Source organism: Folsomia candida, unplaced genomic scaffold (genome assembly GCF_002217175.1).
Source record: "Folsomia candida strain VU population unplaced genomic scaffold, ASM221717v1 Fcan01_Sc014, whole genome shotgun sequence".
NCBI classification, from domain to species: Eukaryota; Metazoa; Arthropoda; class Collembola; order Entomobryomorpha; family Isotomidae; genus Folsomia; species Folsomia candida.
In genome coordinates this window covers 2132689-2152870 of record NW_019091206.1, presented here as the reverse complement: position 1 = coordinate 2152870, position 20182 = coordinate 2132689, and the positions used below count along the sequence as shown (strand labels likewise).

Genomic DNA, 20182 nt, shown 5'->3' with positions numbered 1-20182 from the left:
AATATTACAAGGGGAACAAAGGGAAGGTATCACAAGGTCATTATTGACTACACAATTAGTGCATTGTTGTTCAAGTTAAAGGTGTAGACATATGTGTGTATTTACATTTTTTTCAGTAAATTCCAGCATGAATTGTACTCGTGCCATGTCTCCTTGACCATCTACGTAGATACACACATAATTATGTGCATGATTTGGCATAATTAAAAATTAAGCATTTTTGTATCTACATGTACGAGCAAAATATGCATGCATTTACTCGGATGGTTTTACCAATTACTTCCAAGCATCTGAACCCCTCGAAAAGTAACCTGTCGAAGTATCCCCCATTTCACGCATCTGGTCGGACATTTACTATGCTATTGCATCGTCTCTAAATACATATAATGCATACCAAACCATTTGAATGGGCACAAGCACACTTAAAAATGTCGGAAAACTAGTGTTGATATGTGATTCTAATCATGATAGCAATTTCATTACTGTTCAGTATCTGCTGAAATCTGAACAACTGATATTTTTATACCAGATGTAAAAAATCTTAACTGTATGTATGTAGATATTACCTTAATTGCTACAAGGAATTCCACTTTGCTACCAAATCAATACCAGAGCGGTGGAGCCATATGCATATTAGTACACGTCAATACCCAGTTTTTAAGGTTTTTAAGGCACTTGGGAACAGTAATTTATTTCATAGAAATTTTAATCACGGGTTTTTCACTTTCACATTATTAAAAATCTGGTAGAGTCACGGTCCGTGACGTACCGTGGTAGCAATTGCATGGTGTTGATTTTGCTACCACTTGGTAAGACATCCGAAAATTTGGTAACAGGATACCACCGTAGGGTGATACTCACTGCCAATACTGGTAGAGTCGTGTATAGACACCGGCCGGTCGTAATTCTTTACCAAATTATTAACAGTGTGTGATAAATGCATGAGTTTAAATTTAAGTTCGTTTTTGGACGTTAAAACATCACATCACATAATTCGAACACGTCGTCCGATATTTTAACATAATTCATCTCATGCGTTATTCATGATCTGCAGGACGATGATAAAGTGAAATTGGACTCGTTCACTATCTTTCTGTCGATGGTCGATTACTTGTTGAATTGAGTGTGCCACAAGCATGAAGGATCGTGCATAAGCAATGTCATGGATTTATTTAGGCGCATATGTTACGAAATGTAAGATGTGGCATATTTGTCACCGGGATGTAAATTAGTCGAATATTAATGATATCTTTTGTGCACTGTCTATATGCAGATTGTTCTTTCATCGACAATTTAACCAAGCAAAAATATTCTTGAGTAGAGTGCAACTTATTTAGTTGCCATGCGTGCAGTTAAGTATGCATCGGCAACGGTCATCTGTGTAATTGTTAAAAAATTGTATTGCTTGTTGAGGAATAAAAGTTATAAAAATATGTGTAAACCAGCCAAAGTACAAGTATTTACATACTGTCGGAAATACGTATTTACAGTCAAAAATACTTAAAACATCATCTAAAGACAAAATTAGATTGGATAGACAAAATTGGATTTAGACTGATTTGGTGAATTGCGAGTCTATGTATGAGTGTATGTATTTACGTACATACGTCGTGATAAGATTCCGATGTATTTGTAGGGGGTAGAGACGATTTGCACTATCGAAAACTTGAATTGGAAGCTGTCTAAATTTATACAATTATCGAGGACCAACAGGATTATTTGCTTGGTGGTGATACAAAATGAAACCCTCCAGGCAGTAGTAATCGCTGAAACAAGGAAATTTAGTAGATGGTTTCTCACCACCTTCACCACATTCAACTCCTTCAAGTAAAAATTTAAGTTAGGTTTTTTTTACAAAATCAACTTCATCCCAATGCTACCTATAATTTCTAAGGCGGGATTGAGCTGACGAATGACGGCTCATATGTATCTAATAGCGGCAAGGTTTTAAGTTGCGTGGGACAAATTTTGCTTACACATAGTCGTAGTAGAAGGTCACAAAGCGTTCATGCGAATGTACTGCATGGCAGAAAATACATACACGTGATCAGGCCAAAGAACGGAAAATTATTTCGAAGACGAACAACATTGATAATATATACCGATATGTTGTACTCCAGTAGGTGCATTCTACCTGACCAAATGCTTTAAATATTACCGGTTTGAAAACGAGACCTACGTTCTTAAATTCCTTTGTTGAGCTAGGTGCAATGTTCCATCTTTATCTTACAATCACATCTTCGTACTCGCGCATTTATAGTCTGTTTTTGCCGGACTAGCCTAATAAATATTTTGCGTGGGCTAAAATTTTTTACTGTGCATTAAATTATATTACATTTTGATTACACTTACTCGGGTTTAGACAAATTTTCACTCGCCTCTCTTTGGGTTTTATTTATTTTCGTTATTATTTACATCATTCATTATCATTCTCATATATCTACCATTTTATTGTCTTGGAGTCTTCATTATTAATGCGCACTGTATAGGAATTTGCGACAAAAAAATTTAACTCTTTTTGGTTGCCTATATGTTAGCATTCTTACTCATATTAATTTAATTGTCGAGTGACGTCCCTGCATTGCATTGCTGCTTTGGTAAAGCATGTATGTACATATGTGACATCGTGATGAATTAAGGAACGCAGATCGACAAGATCGTGAAATATGTGCAGTGCTTCCCTGCGCTTGTTACAATCCATGCTATATTATGGTTAATATATGTACATAAATACTTAATATCCCAAAACTACCCGAAATTCATGTAAATACGCAACTACCTTACTTTGCTATTTTTTGTGCAACAAATGTAGTTACAAAATCCTTCCTCTATATCAATTTATCATAAAGTTGGTAAATTTTAAGACTTAAGCTGCCCAAAAACCGATTAATTGACTTAATTTATATTTTACCATTACTACCGATGATTTTTATTATTATCAATTATAATGTAAGCAATCGTTTGATCTAGACATAAAATAAATACATAGATTTAACATAATGTTGGTGTTCACTGTCGAATTTCTTATTTTCATTTGCGTATGTGACATACTGGTACCAAAGGTACATCCATATGTCTGCGTAGTATGTACATTAAGGAATTTAAGCATGTTTTGCGTCCATGGCATTGAATATAGAAGAGATACATGTGTATATATGTGGATATACCTATTAATCGTTCAAGATGATTGAATTGGTAGAAGCTGGCATACCGAAAATACGTGAAATTTTCACCACTGCGTATGGGAAATTTTTGAAACGTCATGTCGAGCAGTTTATCGTGTCAGAAAATGAGTTTAATCCGTGTCGAATTAGTAACGTACACCAGTCCGACTTATTGCATGATTGAGACGATGCGTTGAGTGAGGGTATCTAAAAACTATGATTAAATATGAATAAACCATGAATTAATATTTGATGTATATTTATTATCTACATATCTATATCTACATATATATGTAATAAAAGCGATTAAAGGGTAAATAAAAGGCTCCTATGTATAGATTATGATGTATAGATGTATAGACGTAGAGTACATAGATGTATAGATTATTTAGATAATTGTGTTGATAAATATATTTATAATGGGAAAATTGTATGCAAAATCAATGACACAAATATGAACATACATATATTTTTCATTTGTTGTCTACAAAATTATTATTATAAATAACTACGGATTCGACGAGGAAAATAATCTACATAGTCTGCCGGAATTTGTCCACATTTTAGGGAATATTTATTAACAGCTGCATGTTTTTAATCTTTAAACAAATATGTTGTCAAATTTGAAAACTACAAATGACCACGACTATGTTTACCTTGGTTAATCTAAAATACTCGTATTTATTTACTATAACTGTTAATAAGCTAATTTGCTAAATTATTTATTTATGCAAGCACAAATGTGTATGCCCGCAGATATTTAAATATGTACATTTACATATGCATGCATATGTACATACATGTATGGGTCAAAGTTGAAATAAATACTAAATTCTCTCCTAATTTTAATTTTCGTACTAATTTTACTGTTTTTGCAACAGGGAGAAAGTAATTAATAAATATCTACTCATTCCACAGGAAGTGTTGTTTTTCTCCCTCGATCATAAGATAATATTTATGACTAATTTGCAAATCAAAGTATACAAAAATCTCGTCATGACTCCACATTCCAGCCTAACAACCACCAAATCTCATGGGTATATGACTCATTCCATAACCCAGGACCGTGCCTAAAGCGCGTCTTGTATTTTACTTGAACATTACACTTCTCGTGTTAATTACAAAATTAGACATTAGAAAATATCAAGAATTTGTCGCTGTACGGGTAGAAAATTTTCGACAAATCAGTCAAATTCTTTATGTGTCACATTCTTTACGTTCCTCCACGAAGGATTCGCGAATTACGTAACCTCGTCATGACGAACAAGATCATTCGCGAGTTTAGCTACATGCATATGTACATATGTAACTGCTGCTTGTTACATGAATTGCAACAAGCCGACCCTGCCCGACACGACTTTGTCCCACTTCACCAGTAGTTATCAATTATATTTAAGCGATGGATCCATGTATGTATATGTGCATAAGTTAATTTAACGAAGAATAAATACATATGTATCCAAATCGCATCCCGTCAGTATTGAATATGCACTCTCCTCATCTGACTTCGGCTCATAGAAAATTGCGATTGTTTTACATTCATAAAGTTAATTCATAAAGTTAATAATCAAATAATGGACAAACATTTTTTTTACTAATTCGATTACCGTATGCGTTAATTTATACAGAGACAAACTTAATTAATCAAGTTTTATTACATTTTCGGGTCGGTTTTAAAAAGTGTTAAATTAATTCAAGTAAACTTTTCTCCATAATTTGAACGGAATTATGGCAAGCTGTTCACCTATTGGGGAGAAATCGGCGGAAAAACGGGGACATGAAAAATTAAATGACAGCATCACGGACAAATTTTTTTATGAAATATGCAAACAAGAAGGTATCAGCTCACGTCAATTTTTCCAAACTGAAACGGATTCTTCGGTTCAGAAGAAGACGGGGAGTGAGCACATCATTTATTACAAGCCTTTCCTCAATTACGACTTGGTCATAAGGAATGTAAGTCTGATATAATTGAAATGATGTATACCATATTTTTAGGATAAATTTTAGTGTACCAGGGCGATTCGGTGGTATTTTAGACTCACCATGAAGGACCAATTTTCCACAATATTTTAAAATTTATTTTTCAATGTAGTTTCCATCCCGCAAAGCACAAGCCTCCCATTTTTAGGAATTTAGACACAACATACCCTCAGAAAAAAAAAGATTCGTCAAGACCTCTAAAATACTAGAAAATATACGATTTTATTTCATTATCCGATGAAAATCTTTTTTTCCTTGAAGTCGTCAGGCTTCGAAGTAAATTATAATCGATAAGGGTTCAGTGTGGACTGTGCGGTAGGTGGCTTAACAGTGGGAAGGGATTGTCATCTTCAACAGTCCTCGCAAAAAGTGACCATTTTCTTTGATTTTCGTCGTTGAAAAAATTCACAAATTCTTTCTTTGACTATGCATATCTCTACACTGGAAGCACATAGGCACTTCAAATTTGTTGCGTGAAGTAGATAATTTATCTTAATATTTTATGAAATTAAGTTTTGTATGACAATAATTAAGAAAACTCGGAAATAAAATTTAATTAATTACTCTCGTAATTTCCAAATTTTTGTGTCCCGTCCACGTTCCTGATCCCCAGATTTTCCCTACGTAAACTGGTACCTGAGATATTGGTCATTATGCAATGCCAGATAGTTGTGATCGGTTATCAAAATGTTATGAGAATCATATATTCTCCCGTAGTATTACAATTTAAACTTGCATGTTAGATAAATTTTGTTGCTCAGCTTGTGAAAGCAAATTTCAGACGCCCCTGGCGAACACTGCTAACTTTGCGAGGTTATAATTAGACAACAACAATTACATTTTTTCCAAATGCGCATGTCCTCGGTTACTTGAAACAGGTTGGATCCTAATTTTCGCATTTTTGGCTTTTAAGTTTTTTGAGGTTTTATACAGAAGAAACAGGTTTTTTGCATTTTGGCGAGCCGTGACGCGGGGAAATTTTTCGTCCACTTTAAAAAAGATAAATCCAAACTGGTATGTTGTGTTTCGAACAAAATATTTTGCCATAAAATTAAAGCCGGAGATCATTGGTCTGCGCCACCGATTGACCTTCCAGCATTAAAAACTCGATGACTGCGCGATATTTGATTTGGAAATCTGACATTTTTTCTGTCGAGCTCAATTTCGGGGAATTTTGGTTAATTTACTGTTTCACCTAGGAAGTTAAAAAAATCACACCTGACTAAATGGTTCCAAATTGTATCACAATGCAAAAATTTTTGCCCCATTACCATCCCTGCATGGTGAGTCTAAAATACCAGCGAATCGCCCTCGTATGTACGGAAATATGTATTTCGTGTTTCTTATTTTCTGTGGGATGATCGGAAATCATATCTGTTATGATATTTAGGAATCTGGATATTAATTTGAAAAATAAATAGGTTTCAAAATTTTGTGAAATTATCAGAAATTTGCGAAACAAAGAATACGCTATGTAAATATGTGAAGGAAAAAGGTAGATATTTTACCGGATATTTTTCCATTTTATCCATTTATTTCATTTTTGCATTTACGTACATATTTACATACACTTTATTATATACGTAGTTAACGGTTTTACAAATGACAAACTGCTAAATTCTTAAGAAATATATTCGTCTTCTGAAAAAATATATTTTTGCGAAAGCTACACGTCATTAAGAGTTACAATTATCAAAGTGAAGAAAAACACTAGGGGTGACTACGAGGGAAATTAGTTTTGCAAAATTAATACAAGAATAATTTGTGCATGTATTTATTTCCCAGATTCCGATGCACGGGTGCAATGGGGTTTTCGAAATTCGGATAAAACCTGTCGACTGGGCGCGAGCATTTAATCAGTTGGATTTTCTCCCCACGATAAAATTTCTTTATGTTGCCCTTCTTACGGATCAATGTCGACGTGTGATTGACGCTGATTTAACGGCGAGGCGGAACATGCTGGAAATCTTAAGGAGTAATTTAATAATTTATATATGCATCATTAACCTCTTAAATACCACATTAAATTTCACGAAACGCCGTTGGCGACCAATTTCGAGCTTGCCTTTGTTCCGACAACTAAAAACTCCAAAATTCCATTTTCTAACATTGACTTGAAGCAGAAAGAGTTGAAGGTTTAGACTGGAAAAATTCACTGAAGCAGCACAATTCTAATGAACTTTCCCGGTTTACAGACAAGTTTTTCAATTCCATTTTCCACTACCATTCACGATTTTGGCACATATTTATAAATAGTCAATAGGAAATTTTTAAAATAGGTGTAATTTGTCGCCAAGGTTTTAACGAGGGGCCATTCATTAAGTATACGTTAAATTCTAAGATATATTTATCAGTTGCACTTGGATATTTGATCAATCTAAATATGAAATGCGCATTAAATGTTTAGGAGCTGCGGCATGGATGATGTCAAAAATTTGATCAAAACACCCACATCGATCCGTGGTCTTTTCCTCTCGAATTTTCCGAACTCATTGCCACTATCCCGCCGCCGTCCGTGCAAAGCGGCGCCAAGGAAATAGACGATATCTTGAAAAAATTGAACCCGGTTGAGCACCTTCGACACGTCGTCGAGCAAGAAAGACGTCAAGAATCGACAGACTTTTCCGTCAACCTTAATTATTGGGATTTTGAATTTTCTGAACTCGCCCGATTGGAAGAAACCGAAAAAGAGGATACAAAGTTTGAAGAATTGTACAAAAAGTGTGTCGACTACGTTGGACGAAGTCCTGATGTTAAGTTGAATACAGCTCAAATAGCGGCGTCCTTGACGAAAAGTACTATTCAAAGTAATACGGATCAATTTGTGGTGAGGTTTAGAATTAAAAAAAAATCTTATCCGTTATGTTTGCTACACAGATTTTATTCATGGCCAAATTTTGGAATTATTCGTAATGAAATATTTAATTATCCAATTTATCTACTTTGACCACAGAATTTAAAAAATGATTGAGTTTTTTTACACTCTGTCACCTTCAAACTTAGGCAGGATAGCAATATATTTGCGTAATACTGTTGCTCCGCCGCATTTTTAATTCCTGGCAAGCAGTGTTCCTTACATTATAAGTTTTTATTTAGATTAATTTTTTATTATGAAAAAATTTATCATCGCAAAATCTGGCCCTGAAATGAGACCACTTTGCAATACAATTTGCTCCAAACTGTTAAAATTCTGTTACCTCGCTTAATTTTAAATTCGCTGTTGAAACTGTGGTAAGAAATTTAATCGAATTATTTATTCTGATGTTAGGACGCCGTACAATTTAGCGACTTGAGGTGGCGAAAGGCATTCAAGCAGGGGAAGCATTCCATCGAAAATGTAGCCGCTAGACTGTCCAGTACAATATTAAGATTGGATTTCGACAAAAAACTTGACCGCTTTCAAGTCCGTGGACGACATTGACCCGCCAAAACTTACCGCGATTTATCGTAAGAAGGATTCATACATATTCGTACTTATCTGACGGATAACATCAAACCATAGTTGAATTATGTAGTATTATGAACTAGGGACGGCAATTGTTTATTTCTATGTAGCTTTTTTGTTTATTAACTGATAGCGATTGATTTTTCGATGTATTACACATAGAAAAAATTATGTGAGACATTTTTCATCGGGTAATTTAGGAATCTGGGTGTCAAAATCAAAATTTACCTACTTAAATTTTTTAAATGTTCTATATGTACACATTTTGGATAAATTTAGTAGAAAAAATTCCCGAAACCAAAACAGGTTGTCTTGTCCAGGAAATTAAAAAAAAATATATTTCTAATAGAAAAAACTATTACAAAAAAATTCAACTCGATAAACTTCCAACTTGAAACGCCTTATTCCTAAATATTCCGATATTTCGATTCCTAAATTACGTGAAGAAAAATGTCTTGTTTGATTTTTTCCTATTTTTTCTACCATATACCGTAAAACTTCCAATGGAGGCGGAAAAAACATGTTTGCTGCGCACGAATTATTACGACACCAATTAAGCCAGGGTCCTTTATTATGGCCAGATGTACGAATGCAAGATTCGCCTTCTTATTTTTCCATGCAGCCATTATTGTAGACCCGGTCGTAATTTGTGTCGTGGTAAATCAAAAAATATTTTTGATCCGGCCTCCATTAGAGATTTTACGGTTTGTAAATAAAAAAAAACCCTATCGCTACCAAACAAAAGAAATGAGCAACTACTAAATACATATTTAAAAGTAAAGGTGAATAACTTTTACCTTTAACTTTTAACTTTAAACTTGTGCTTGTTCATCAGGTGGGTCTAAATTCCTTTACGAGCGACGATCCCTCCGTGACGGGGACAAAGAAGAATTTGATTCCAGAATCGTATCCCACAACGTGTTTCCCACGCGGGACGAGTGCATCAGGATAAACAATGAGGTGCTCATTTACGGCACTGCAAACGTGCTCAAGCGGGTTGAACTTATAGATCAACAAGCTACCGGGAGTGTGGATATTGCGGGAGGGGGAAATTCGAATCAAATTCCCCCCGACTTAAACCTGAACTTGGAAACAATCTTGTCTGATTTGGTATTGCCGCCATTGGGACAAGGTTCTTCCGACGTGGGAACATTTGCAAACGCTACAACTGCAGCAAGTTCGCAAGATGTCGCTGAAATGGCGACCACTTCAAGCAACCATATTCAAATGGATATAGGGGAACAACCGTTTGACCAGGGGCAAGGAACTACAAATACGATTAAGATTTTGGGCTTTATACCAAATACGGGAATAAACGCATCGGACGAGCATGTGTTTAGTACAAACGCTTCGCAGATTATTCATTTCGGAAACTTTAACAATTTTTCCGTCGAAGATAAACCGTATGACCGGGTGTATCTTGAAGCTTTGAAATTGAACAAGACGCTGAGAGGAATTGAGCCCAAATTGTTGCTGACTGGATGCACCGAGACCATCATGGTTTTTCTGGTACGTAACGGCAGAGATCGGAAAGTTTCGAAAAATCCTGGAAATTTATATGTACATATTCAAAATTTACCAAAAACTGTTTTCATAAAAAATTATGTACGAAAGCCCGCAAAAATAGGGCTTTCTGACCATTTTTTGGCGATAACTTTCGAATTTTCTTTGTAAACCAAATTTATTCTGTCCTAAATCGTCCAAGTATGTTTCTAAGTAAATTTCTGTATTTTCGACGATGTTTAAGAAATATAAACTTTCATATATTATAAAAATACAACAAATTAAGTAATACATAAATTCACGCCTATTTGACTTTTTTAGACGGTTGGGATTGAGAAAAAGCAGTCGGATGGGACACTTGTGGTCGAGACGAGGTCACACGCTTACTCGAAGACGACCTGGGTCAAGGCGGATGAAATCTACCGGGCCGCGGGGCCGATTTCCCTGGGAACAAACTTCCTACTGAAGCAACTGTTTAAAAAGGATGAACTCAAAAACTTCACCCCGTCGGGAAGACTACCCAAGAAGAAAAGTGGGGATCAACAGGTACCTGTATAAATTTGTGGTAGCATTGGTTCAATTTAAATTTTTAATTTTATCAACAAATGCATCTTGAGAGGGAACAAGTTGAAATTTGGGCGCGGAAAGGCTTAAATAATGGCGGCGTTTAATTAAAACAGAGATTAGTTGTTAATTCATCAATATGAAGTTGCGATTTGTGCTAATTTAGGATGCTACGGGATCCGAGGCTACCGGAACCGAACTACGGGAAAGCGGACTACTGGACCAGGGTCGACAGGAACAACTATTTGGTTAGTGAGGGTGATATTCCGGGGAGTCAGGGGTACGCAGAACCCCGGGTTTTGGTACTAAATTCGTACAGCATATGAGGTTTTACTAAGGTTTCCGTCGGTTTAGGAGTTTTACTCGGGTTCTACTTTATCTTACTCAATATTTGTGACATATCATGCCACCCTGTATTTGCAAAGATTAAAGAAATTCCGCCGAACTTAATTCTGGTTGAACAAATATCACAAAGTTGTTTTTTTCGAAGGAATTTTATGTAAAACCTCAAAAATTGTAAAACCCGGGGTCGGAATATGTTTGTGCCGTCCTGCAAGGCAAATATCTGCCCAAGTTATACATTGTTTAATAATTAAGTTAAATATATTTTTTCCCACTGCAGATACAATTCGCTACTTGATCTGGGAAATTGGCCTGTTACAGGCCGAGATGTACAATCTTGTCGAGAAAACATTGAAAACTGACATTTTCAACGTGGGGAGCAAAGTAGTTCGAGAAAGTTGAAGAGCGATGAGGCCTACTACAACAATTTCAATGATTGGGAATAATTTTTACCTACAAGGGACACTTAACTTATGCGTAATCGATATTTGATCCAAATTAGTGCCATTCGACAGATAATTTTGTGAAACTAAAACTTTTAAATGGAACTTGTGGTGCAAATTTAGGTTGAAGCAAAATATTTCGCAAAATATGCGTAAAAACAAGGCGGTTTTGCAACGTAATATTCGACTCTCATTTCAATCGTGGATTTATTCCGATGGATCCATTTATTTCAAGATTTTACATTATTTTTTCTAAATTAAAATGTCTAGCTTTTTTGATTCTTCCTCGAAATTTTCAAAAAAAGCCACCATTTCGCAAATTTAGGAGATAATCGAACATTTGTCGAAATTTTATTTTAAATTATGAAATTTTTAAAAATTATAATTTGTTTGTTGAAATCATGAAATATTTTCGAAATTATGAAATTTTGTTGATTTGCGATTATTTTGAAATTTAATTAATTGTGCAAAATCTTTCAAGCAAATAATTGAAAAGTTGGTTGCAAATCCCGAAACATGTATAGTATGTGCGTGTTGCAAAATTTCTCACTTTAACCTCAATTTGCACCACTCGCTCTATAACAAGTTTATAGTTTTATGAAATTCTTTGTCTAAAGAATTTTTTCGATTTTTTTGTAACAAACTTATAAAAATTACAAATAATAAAAAAATCAGTTAAAAAAAACATAATTTCCAAAAATTGCATATTTAAAAAAATCATAATTAAAAGCGTTATATTTATTTCCAAAAATTATGAACGTGAACGCACCTGTATTTAATTTTCGCAAACTTTTATTATTTGAGTTTTCTGCATTTCCCTTGATTTTTAAATATCGTTGCTAAAATTAAAATTAAAATTACGAGTTTTGGAGATATAAGAGGAACTTGCGTAGAAAACTTGCGACGATAAATGAAGCCTTTTTTAATTCGCAAGCTTCGCAAGTGCATTTTCTATGGTAAATTTTTTGAAAACTTGCGAAGCTTCGCATGCTTCGCAACTTACATATGTTGCTATGCGACGCATGCCACATTTGCGACGTTCACGCGAATCCCCACATTATGTTGTGAGTATTTAAAGAATGCAGTTTAAAGAATGAAAATTGGGTGATCTTTTAATGTACATACGCATACACATATGCACATAATTTTCTTAATAAATTAATTGTTAATTTTTCGGCAATCCTTAGTCATTAATTAATTAACCTTTTAAATTTTGGTTAATGAACCAATCATTAATTATTAATTTATCCATTAATCTAACAGCCTTGAAATCAGTGTTCTGTAGCTGTAAACAGCGTAAAATAAAATTAAAGCTTGCAAAATAAACCAAGTTAATCAAATTATCCTTAAAATACCGCTGAGTAATGGACCACTAAAATAAAATTGTATGAAAAAGTGTTTCCACCAAGTAGTTGTCACAATTTCGGTACATATTCCTTTGGAAATCTCGATTTCCCCAAACTTTTAGTTACTCTAGAATTTTTTCGGCTAGTCACCTCATTTGCATATTTTGACGAATTCGATAGAGATATAGAGTTTCCTTAACATTGAAACCCCGTATCGCCGAAATGGGCATCGTGAGATTTATCCAAATGAGGGTACCCGCAACAATAATTATGGAGTATTTATGTATGTACATATGTTCATATTGAGGTGGCCCGCAATAATAATTTTAGAGAAAGTTCTTCGCGACGTACTCTATAATTATTGTTGCTAGTCACCTCATTTGCATATTTTGACGCATTCACGAGAGATATAGAGTTTCCTTAACATTAATATCCCGTATCGCCGAAACGGGCATCGTGAGATTTATGCAAATGAGGTGACTAGCAACAATAAGTATAGAATATGTACAACTTTGCAAAAAGTATGAAAACAGAGGTGGCCTGTGTGATGATGATGAAACAGGTACGCATATAAAGAATGCGATCGATAAGACCAACAACAAATATTGTATTATTCTATATTTTAGGTACCATTGTATTTTCGCCGGATAGTTTAATTCCTACAAGCAAATCTTCCACATACATGCTGCACTGTCCTTAAAGTACAACCCGGAAACCAACCGCGGCAAGCATCATCATCTACTTTCTTTCCACGAAATAATAATAATAACAAAACAAATAATGTTGCCAGAAATAATTCATAAATATTTAACTGTTTCATTACATAAATAAAATAATGTAGCATTTTGGGAAACCAAGTTGAAACAGGTTATCAATTTAAATCACTTTCTCGTTAATTTACGTTAAATAAACGCCAAAATTTTTAATCCAATGTTATTGACATTTGTGTCTCATTTTCGCAAATAAATAAGTACTTTATCTTCTAATCGGCATAATTAGCAACGTAAATACATAACCTACCCGTAAGTCTGAAAGTAATTTCCTACTTTTTTGATTATTTTTATCGTTGTTAATTTTTTTGTGGCTTATTCGATTTGTAAATATTTTACAGCAATGGAAAACTTTGGAAAGAATATTTATCATCAAGTGATTGCTCAGATTTTGTCGATATTTTTTGTATGACGATACTAAGCTCAAATTGAATTTTGAATTTAAATGCAAAAATGCTTTCATCGGAATTGAAAATTACAACTTTTAGGGAGTTTTCTATTTAAAAGAGTAAGAGCACCTTTATTGTAATGGCGTACATACATACATATATAAGTAATATAATATATAATTTATAACTTTAAAATTTTTTGATATAATCGTAAATCTTAAATCGTATGATTTTATTTTATTTTATTATACTACATACTTATCTCATTTTGAAAAAAATTTGTGATTTCGCAGCCTGATGAAGCTGTATTTAACGGCGAAACCGGTCGCAGCTAAGTGAATAAATTCAGATTAATCTATCTATTGGTTGGAATAGTTTTTCTTCGCACCTAATAGAAAAGAGGGTAGAAAATTTTCGAATTTTGTTCACCATACATAACTTAATTTGTAATTTTCAATTGGACAATTGGAGAGAAAAAATACCACTGATTTCAAAAATTTTAGTCTTGAATTTTGCATAAAAGAAAGGTATTTTTGAACTCACCACTGTTGAGTCACCAGTCTAAATTTAGCTAATTTTCACGCAGGTTGGTCTGATTTCTAAATTATGACTGTCAGGATGGGCCACCGATATTTTTGTTATATTTTCTCTTGGACTAATTGAAATATTTTACGACACAGGAACACAGCTAGACATGCGGAATTACGATCACAGGCTATGCGTCATACCGACCTGTAGACCAAGTGACAGACTACATCATCCAAATTTATCATTCCACCGGTATTTGAATACTTGATTCATCCTTGTTTATTGTGCAGTAAGAAATTGTGTCTTTTTTTACGTCCAGAATCCCAAATAATAACAATTACTGGCGACAAAAATGGATCAATCTCGTGCGAGAGTTAAAGAACGATTGTCATTGGGAGCCCTCAAAGCAGTCATTGGTTTGCAGTAGACATTTTCCCAGCCACTTGGTCCAACAGGCGGGAAATAATAAAAACAAAAGAGTCCTGATCGGTAATCCTGTCCCATCTTTACTCCTGTGCGAACAGAGATATGTGATTGTGGGAGTTTCTCAGCGTAAGCGTGTCACATTTTATGGCTTCGAATTTATTAAAAAAATGTCGGGACATACATCTACATTATTTCTGTTTATGGATATACATATGTGTAATTCAGTATTATAATTATTTCGACATCTCTTGCTAGTTGGTACCTACTTGTTTGGACCTTCCATAGCTCGCAAAATATTGGTCCATGGTCCATCATTCCGTGGTCCATGGACCAACCAAAATGGTCTAGTGGACCGTGGTCGATTTCCAGCTATGGTTCCTTCGACTAGTTATATGCGATGGCAAGGTCAAATTCAAGCTCATATTTTCCTTCCAGTGACAGAACCACCCTCAGGACCCCAATCCGTACATCCTGGTACATCTTGCTTCCTCTGCTCTACATTGATCACCAACGTTCCCCACAACGACCACATTACCAGGCAAATCCACCTCTTCAAGGAGCTCTTAAATGAAGAGGGCTTTAAACAAGGTCTCGTCAACGATGCCTCCTCCTCGCTCATGTATCCCGCCGATGGCAGAAAATCTTGCACCGATTGTCTCACCATGGTCGGCAAAGTGTGGGAATTGGACCGTGAAATATTAACGTTAAGAGAACGGATCAGAACGATCGTGCAAACAAGTCTCCGCGACAATGGTAAAAATAGTTAATTTCAAATATTCATTCCGTAAGTATTCAATCTTTAAAGATTAAGGCAAGTTGTGGCGATGTTTGTAACTTTTTGAACGGTCAGTGAGGAGAAGAGTCGGGATTTCCCTTGGGGTTAGATATCCTAGCCCAATTATAGTTCACCAGAAGTAATGGACCATCGGCCAATGCTAAAAATGAGGCTAAGTGGGGGCAATTTTGCCCTAACTAATATCATGAAACGTTTTTCGTTTCATGCTGTGCGAGGACTCAATCCACGCATGGGTTGAATTTTGGATACTCGTAGGAAAAAAAGCTAAATTTTGCATTGGTGCCTCGTAACTTAATAGGAATTCGGATGGCCCATTAATTCCGGATGAACGATAAATGGCAGGATTGGGATTTCCCTGCCCACCTAAATGGCATAGCTGGGATTTTTCTACACTGGATTAATGGAAGGGCAGGGATATCCAGGCGGGGGTTATAGGGGAATTTTCGTTCTTCTATAATTTCGTCATGAATTGACAATTTATAAAAAAAAGCACGGTCTCAAAATATCTAAAAACTAACCCTAAAAATTGTGTTTTTATTTATTTAAGCCGAACAATTTACCAATCGGAGGAGAGCTGAGATTGAAAAAAGGTGCCAACTGGCGAAACAAATTCGTGAAAATATCTCACCAGAAGTTCACGAAATTGATGAAAGCGCTTCACCAAAAATAGAACAAATCCATGAAAACGTTTCAACAAGATGCAACGGGGTTAATGAAACATGTAACGAGTCGTTGTACAACTGGGTGATTAGCGTCTCCACTCCAGGTGTGAAGTACAGGTTGCTTTTACTTTATTCGAGGAAGGGAAACCCCTGTAATTTTTTATCCTTTTCTGGGTATTCACTGCAAGTTTGCATCGCAACATATTTTTTAATTTTGCGAACTAAATACTGCAGATATACCAAACCAATTCTCAAGCCAAAATTTTCGCGAACTTGCTAGCTTTGTTTTTTTTTGCTAACGATGCGAAGTCGTCGTGAATCCCGTAAGTGTTTTAATATCCGTCCAGTCGTTTAGCAGTTAGCCAATTTTAGCTAATTAGCTTGCATTGAGAACACCGAAGCTATTCGGATGCTTTCCCCTGTGGATATTTTTTCCTGCTTTACATATGCAGTACAAAAATTTCGGGCATAGGAACAATGTATTACTAAAGTTCTTTAAATATATTTGTGTCTTAATTACTTCAGATCCTACTGCTTCGACTAGAAAGCCTGACCGCACTAACCGCCCCGAGTCAGACCCAGAATACAACCCCTCCGATTCAAACTCTTCTTCAAATTCATATCAGTCTTCAGCAGGAGAAAATCCCACTTCCTCTACTACCAATCACAGTACGGCGAGGAATCTAAAAAATGTCAAAAGGACAAATCCAATCCAACCAAGCGTTCCACCAAAACGGAAAAAAATTGAAAATAATCCAACCGACGACGCTGTCTTTAGCTGGTCCCTTGTTTCCACGCCGAATCAATGTAAGTAATTTATTTCGTAAGGATTCATTCGTATAGAATTTAGGCTGACTAAGATTATCTAAGCAATAATGGATAATGTTTTTTTAGATCCTGGCGCTACCTCTTGCACGAGAAAGAAACCAGGCCCTATCGACCCCGCGGAAATCCCGGAGTCAAATCCACCCTCGTGCATAAACGTGGATGAAAACCCGGTCGATAACGACGACGGATCATCCACCGTATCTGCCCCCTTTCTAGAGTATATCGACGACGATGACGAAATTTACCAATCTGGAATGAAACCGTGCATTGTACTGGACGATCCTGACGAACCTGAGAACATACCTGTCAAAATGGAGGAGGACGAATGCTTATTCGAATTTGAAGATGCAGAGGAAATGCCTACAGCGTCGGGGTCACATTTGAACGAACCTGGCATTAAGTCCACAAAACCTGGCAGGTTGTTTACAGATATAAAACTATTTAAATTCAAATACATATTTACATTTTTTGGGAAATCGTCATGTTTAAATTTGAACTATGAAAAATCGGGCGTGATTTCTAAAACTTAGCAATCTTTTAATTCGACAGCCAAAACTACGTATTTTACGATGGGAATCGGCCGTTTGGATGTTCCCGATGTACGGCCCGCTTTGCCAGCAAAATCTGGGTTATGCGGCACATGAATTCGTGCAAAGAAAATATAACGCCGCCATGAAAGGAAATAATTATTAGGATTTTTTGTGAAAAACTCGTTCAGAAGTGTTAATGGTTTCAAAATTTGTTCTTCTTAAATATATAAATAAGATAAAATTTATAAATAATGATGACAGTTACGCAAGTCAAGGAAATTATTGACTGCAAAATAGGGACGTTCTTTCAAGTAAATATTAAGTTATGCAAGTACTGTCGGTGAGTCTCCCATTCTGGAAAGTTTGAATACTTCTGTGTATCCAATAATAATTTCGTTATACGTCATCGCATACAAAATATCTTTTATACTACATCAAATGGTCTAAAATTAATTAAAACAATATTGACAAGTTGTCAATGACAACAGTTAAATTTCATTTCAATTAAACTTGCACATACATACTCGCTATTCTCCAGTAGCTTATTGTTTGATTATTTGCTCTGAAATAGAAGCCCCTCCTTGATTTCAGCACTGATAAATAGCATCAGTTTTGGTGTCGATAAGGATTTGTTGGGCTTTTTCAGGATGTCCCAATCAATCCAATTTATTTAGGGATTAAGGGCTGTGGAACCGTGGGGACATCGGGTACAATGTCCCCATGGAAGTTTAGAATGCCCCCATCTTTTCAATGCTATTAAGCTCCTCCTCTCCCTATCTCACAAAGTTAGTGTCCCCACAATGTCCCCGCCGTTCCACAGCATATGGTAGAGGTATCTTTATTACCCAAAATTCCCGTGTTATAACCCTTGATCTATTCGATTTTTGGATACTTATTGAAATTAAGAAAACTTGTTAATTATTGAGAAATTGGGCTTTAGACTGATAAATTGATTTGTGGTAGAAAAATATCAGAGTTATCTTTTTTATTGGTTTCAACGTACTGTACACATTAAAACCAGATAGGAAATTAATTTGACAAATACCAGGCCAAAAACTGAATTTACCGACTCGAAAATAATCAAAGTGAATTAATTATTATTGTGATGAATATTTTACAAAGTTTCTAAACCCAGAACACTTCGGAGCTCAATATTGTAATATATCTAAATACATGTATTTATTAAATGTTCACATATTTGTGTAAATAGTTTGTCATGTCCCTATCGTCACCTTTCCATGAATTCAAGATTAATAATCCTAGATTATTAAGTATTGATTTGAAGATTATTTAGGTTATTTATGAATTAATTTGTTCATACACGTCGTGACATCAATGCTTAAAAGCTGAGTAGCCAATCAAGTAGTAATAAGTAATCAATTAACTAATCAATTAACTATCTCATTAAGCCTAGTTATTGATCAACATTTTAACATTACAGGCTGGATCATAAAGTTCGGGTAAAGAGGTGGACTCATGTATTTTTCAAAACGGCTGAACAGCTTTTATTAATAGTGGTCCATTACTCAGCGGTATTTTGAGGATAATTTGATTAACTTGGTTTATTTTGCAAGCTTTCAGTAGAAATCTTCTACTTTCATCGGGCTAACAATTTTAGTAACAAGATTTACAACATGCATATATACATATTTTTGAGAATGTTACATTTAGATTAGTTATGTTAGTTATGTTAGTTAGATTTTATTAAAACTTGGCGAAAGCAAAGCCCAAACATCATACAATAGGTGTGATTTTGTTGCACAGACTTTAAATTAGTATTCATAAAATGTAAAGTGGTACAAGAATGGGGCCCTGAAATTCACAAATACTCTTCACACCGTACAAGACGTATGTACATACATAAAAATGCATAAAAGTAAACGTACACACTAGCGAACTAAATTGTAACAATGATTGCCCTATATACATATGCATGTAGCAGCCTAAATATTTCTTATTACATTTCAACTCAAAATTTAACATATCCCAGTATCTCGGGTATATTTCGTATCGTGTCATCCAAGGTCCATTTACTGTATCCTTGGAGAATTTCTAGATGGGGTCATGTCAGTTTGAAATTTCCAGAAATTTTTTGCGAATTTTAAAATTTGGGAACATGGACATATGTAGGTGTACATTGTGGTGGGAAAGTTTTATTGTCAGGCACGATAAAATAGTCGGATCCAACAAAACATGCAAATATGTATATAATTTTTGCTTACCGTTTTTGATACTGTTCGTACTTCAAGCATTGCTGCATACTCACATACATGGTAAATATTTGAATTATGAATTAACAGGTCAATTAGAGGGTCATTTCTGGCCACAAATTTTTATATTTTAATTTTGAAGGATATGATGCGATAATAATAAAAAATGCAGCTACTTAAATAATTTCATAAGAAATATCATACGAACCTATGAAAATTACGACGAAGGGAAAATTTGGCTTGAGTGTCAAAT

General features: G+C 35.0%; 2 protein-coding genes across 11 annotated transcripts; both read left to right on the top strand.

The window, feature by feature from the left end:
• The first annotated feature begins 4633 nt into the window (after positions 1 to 4633).
• Positions 4634 to 12110, top strand: LOC118437597. Of its 2 annotated transcripts, XM_035856761.1 has the most exons (8): positions 4634 to 5120; positions 6933 to 7122; positions 7555 to 7974; positions 8416 to 8594; positions 9428 to 10101; positions 10417 to 10641; positions 10826 to 10907; positions 11282 to 12110. In XM_035856761.1, exons 5-8 carry the CDS (start codon positions 9790 to 9792, stop codon positions 11401 to 11403), a joined length of 741 nt encoding a protein of 246 aa, XP_035712654.1. In that variant the 5' UTR covers positions 4634 to 5120; positions 6933 to 7122; positions 7555 to 7974; positions 8416 to 8594; positions 9428 to 9789; the 3' UTR covers positions 11404 to 12110. The 2 variants fall into 2 exon arrangements, with proteins under 2 accessions (XP_035712654.1, XP_035712655.1); XM_035856762.1 differs by lacking the exons at positions 4634 to 5120; positions 6933 to 7122 and having other exon boundaries at positions 7150 to 7974.
• Positions 12111 to 13484: 1374 nt separating this feature from the next.
• On the top strand, positions 13485 to 18997 carry LOC110855891. Of its 9 annotated transcripts, none has more exons than XM_035856634.1 (10): positions 13485 to 13812; positions 13902 to 14068; positions 14243 to 14284; positions 14630 to 14729; positions 14797 to 15029; positions 15339 to 15656; positions 16247 to 16465; positions 16887 to 17168; positions 17256 to 17607; positions 17739 to 18997. In XM_035856634.1, the coding sequence occupies exons 4-10, from the start codon at positions 14644 to 14646 to the stop codon at positions 17863 to 17865; spliced, it is 1617 nt and encodes a 538-aa protein (XP_035712527.1). In that variant the 5' UTR covers positions 13485 to 13812; positions 13902 to 14068; positions 14243 to 14284; positions 14630 to 14643; the 3' UTR covers positions 17866 to 18997. The 9 variants fall into 9 exon arrangements, with proteins under 9 accessions (XP_035712527.1, XP_021959990.1, XP_035712531.1 ...); XM_022104298.2 differs by having other exon boundaries at positions 14243 to 14352; XM_035856638.1 differs by lacking the exon at positions 13902 to 14068 and having other exon boundaries at positions 13485 to 13657.
• The last annotated feature ends 1185 nt before the right edge of the window (positions 18998 to 20182 follow it).

What these genes read in the sequence shown, in the direction of transcription:
- LOC118437597 (XM_035856761.1), top strand. Translation starts at nt 9,790, where the DNA reads ATGGCGACCACTTCAAGCAACCATATTCAAATGGATATAGGGGAACAA. An exon ending in AGACCATCATGGTTTTTCTG is followed by an intron (nt 10,102 to 10,416) that starts GTACGTAACGGC and finishes TGACTTTTTTAG; the next exon opens with ACGGTTGGGATTGAGAAAAA. An exon ending in AGAAAAGTGGGGATCAACAG is followed by an intron (nt 10,642 to 10,825) that starts GTACCTGTATAA and finishes GTGCTAATTTAG; the next exon opens with GATGCTACGGGATCCGAGGC.
- LOC110855891 (XM_022104297.2), top strand. Translation starts at nt 14,644, where the DNA reads ATGCGGAATTACGATCACAGGCTATGCGTCATACCGACCTGTAGACCA. An exon ending in CCAAATTTATCATTCCACCG is followed by an intron (nt 14,730 to 14,796) that starts GTATTTGAATAC and finishes TTTTACGTCCAG; the next exon opens with AATCCCAAATAATAACAATT. An exon ending in GATTGTGGGAGTTTCTCAGC is followed by an intron (nt 15,030 to 15,338) that starts GTAAGCGTGTCA and finishes TTTTCCTTCCAG; the next exon opens with TGACAGAACCACCCTCAGGA.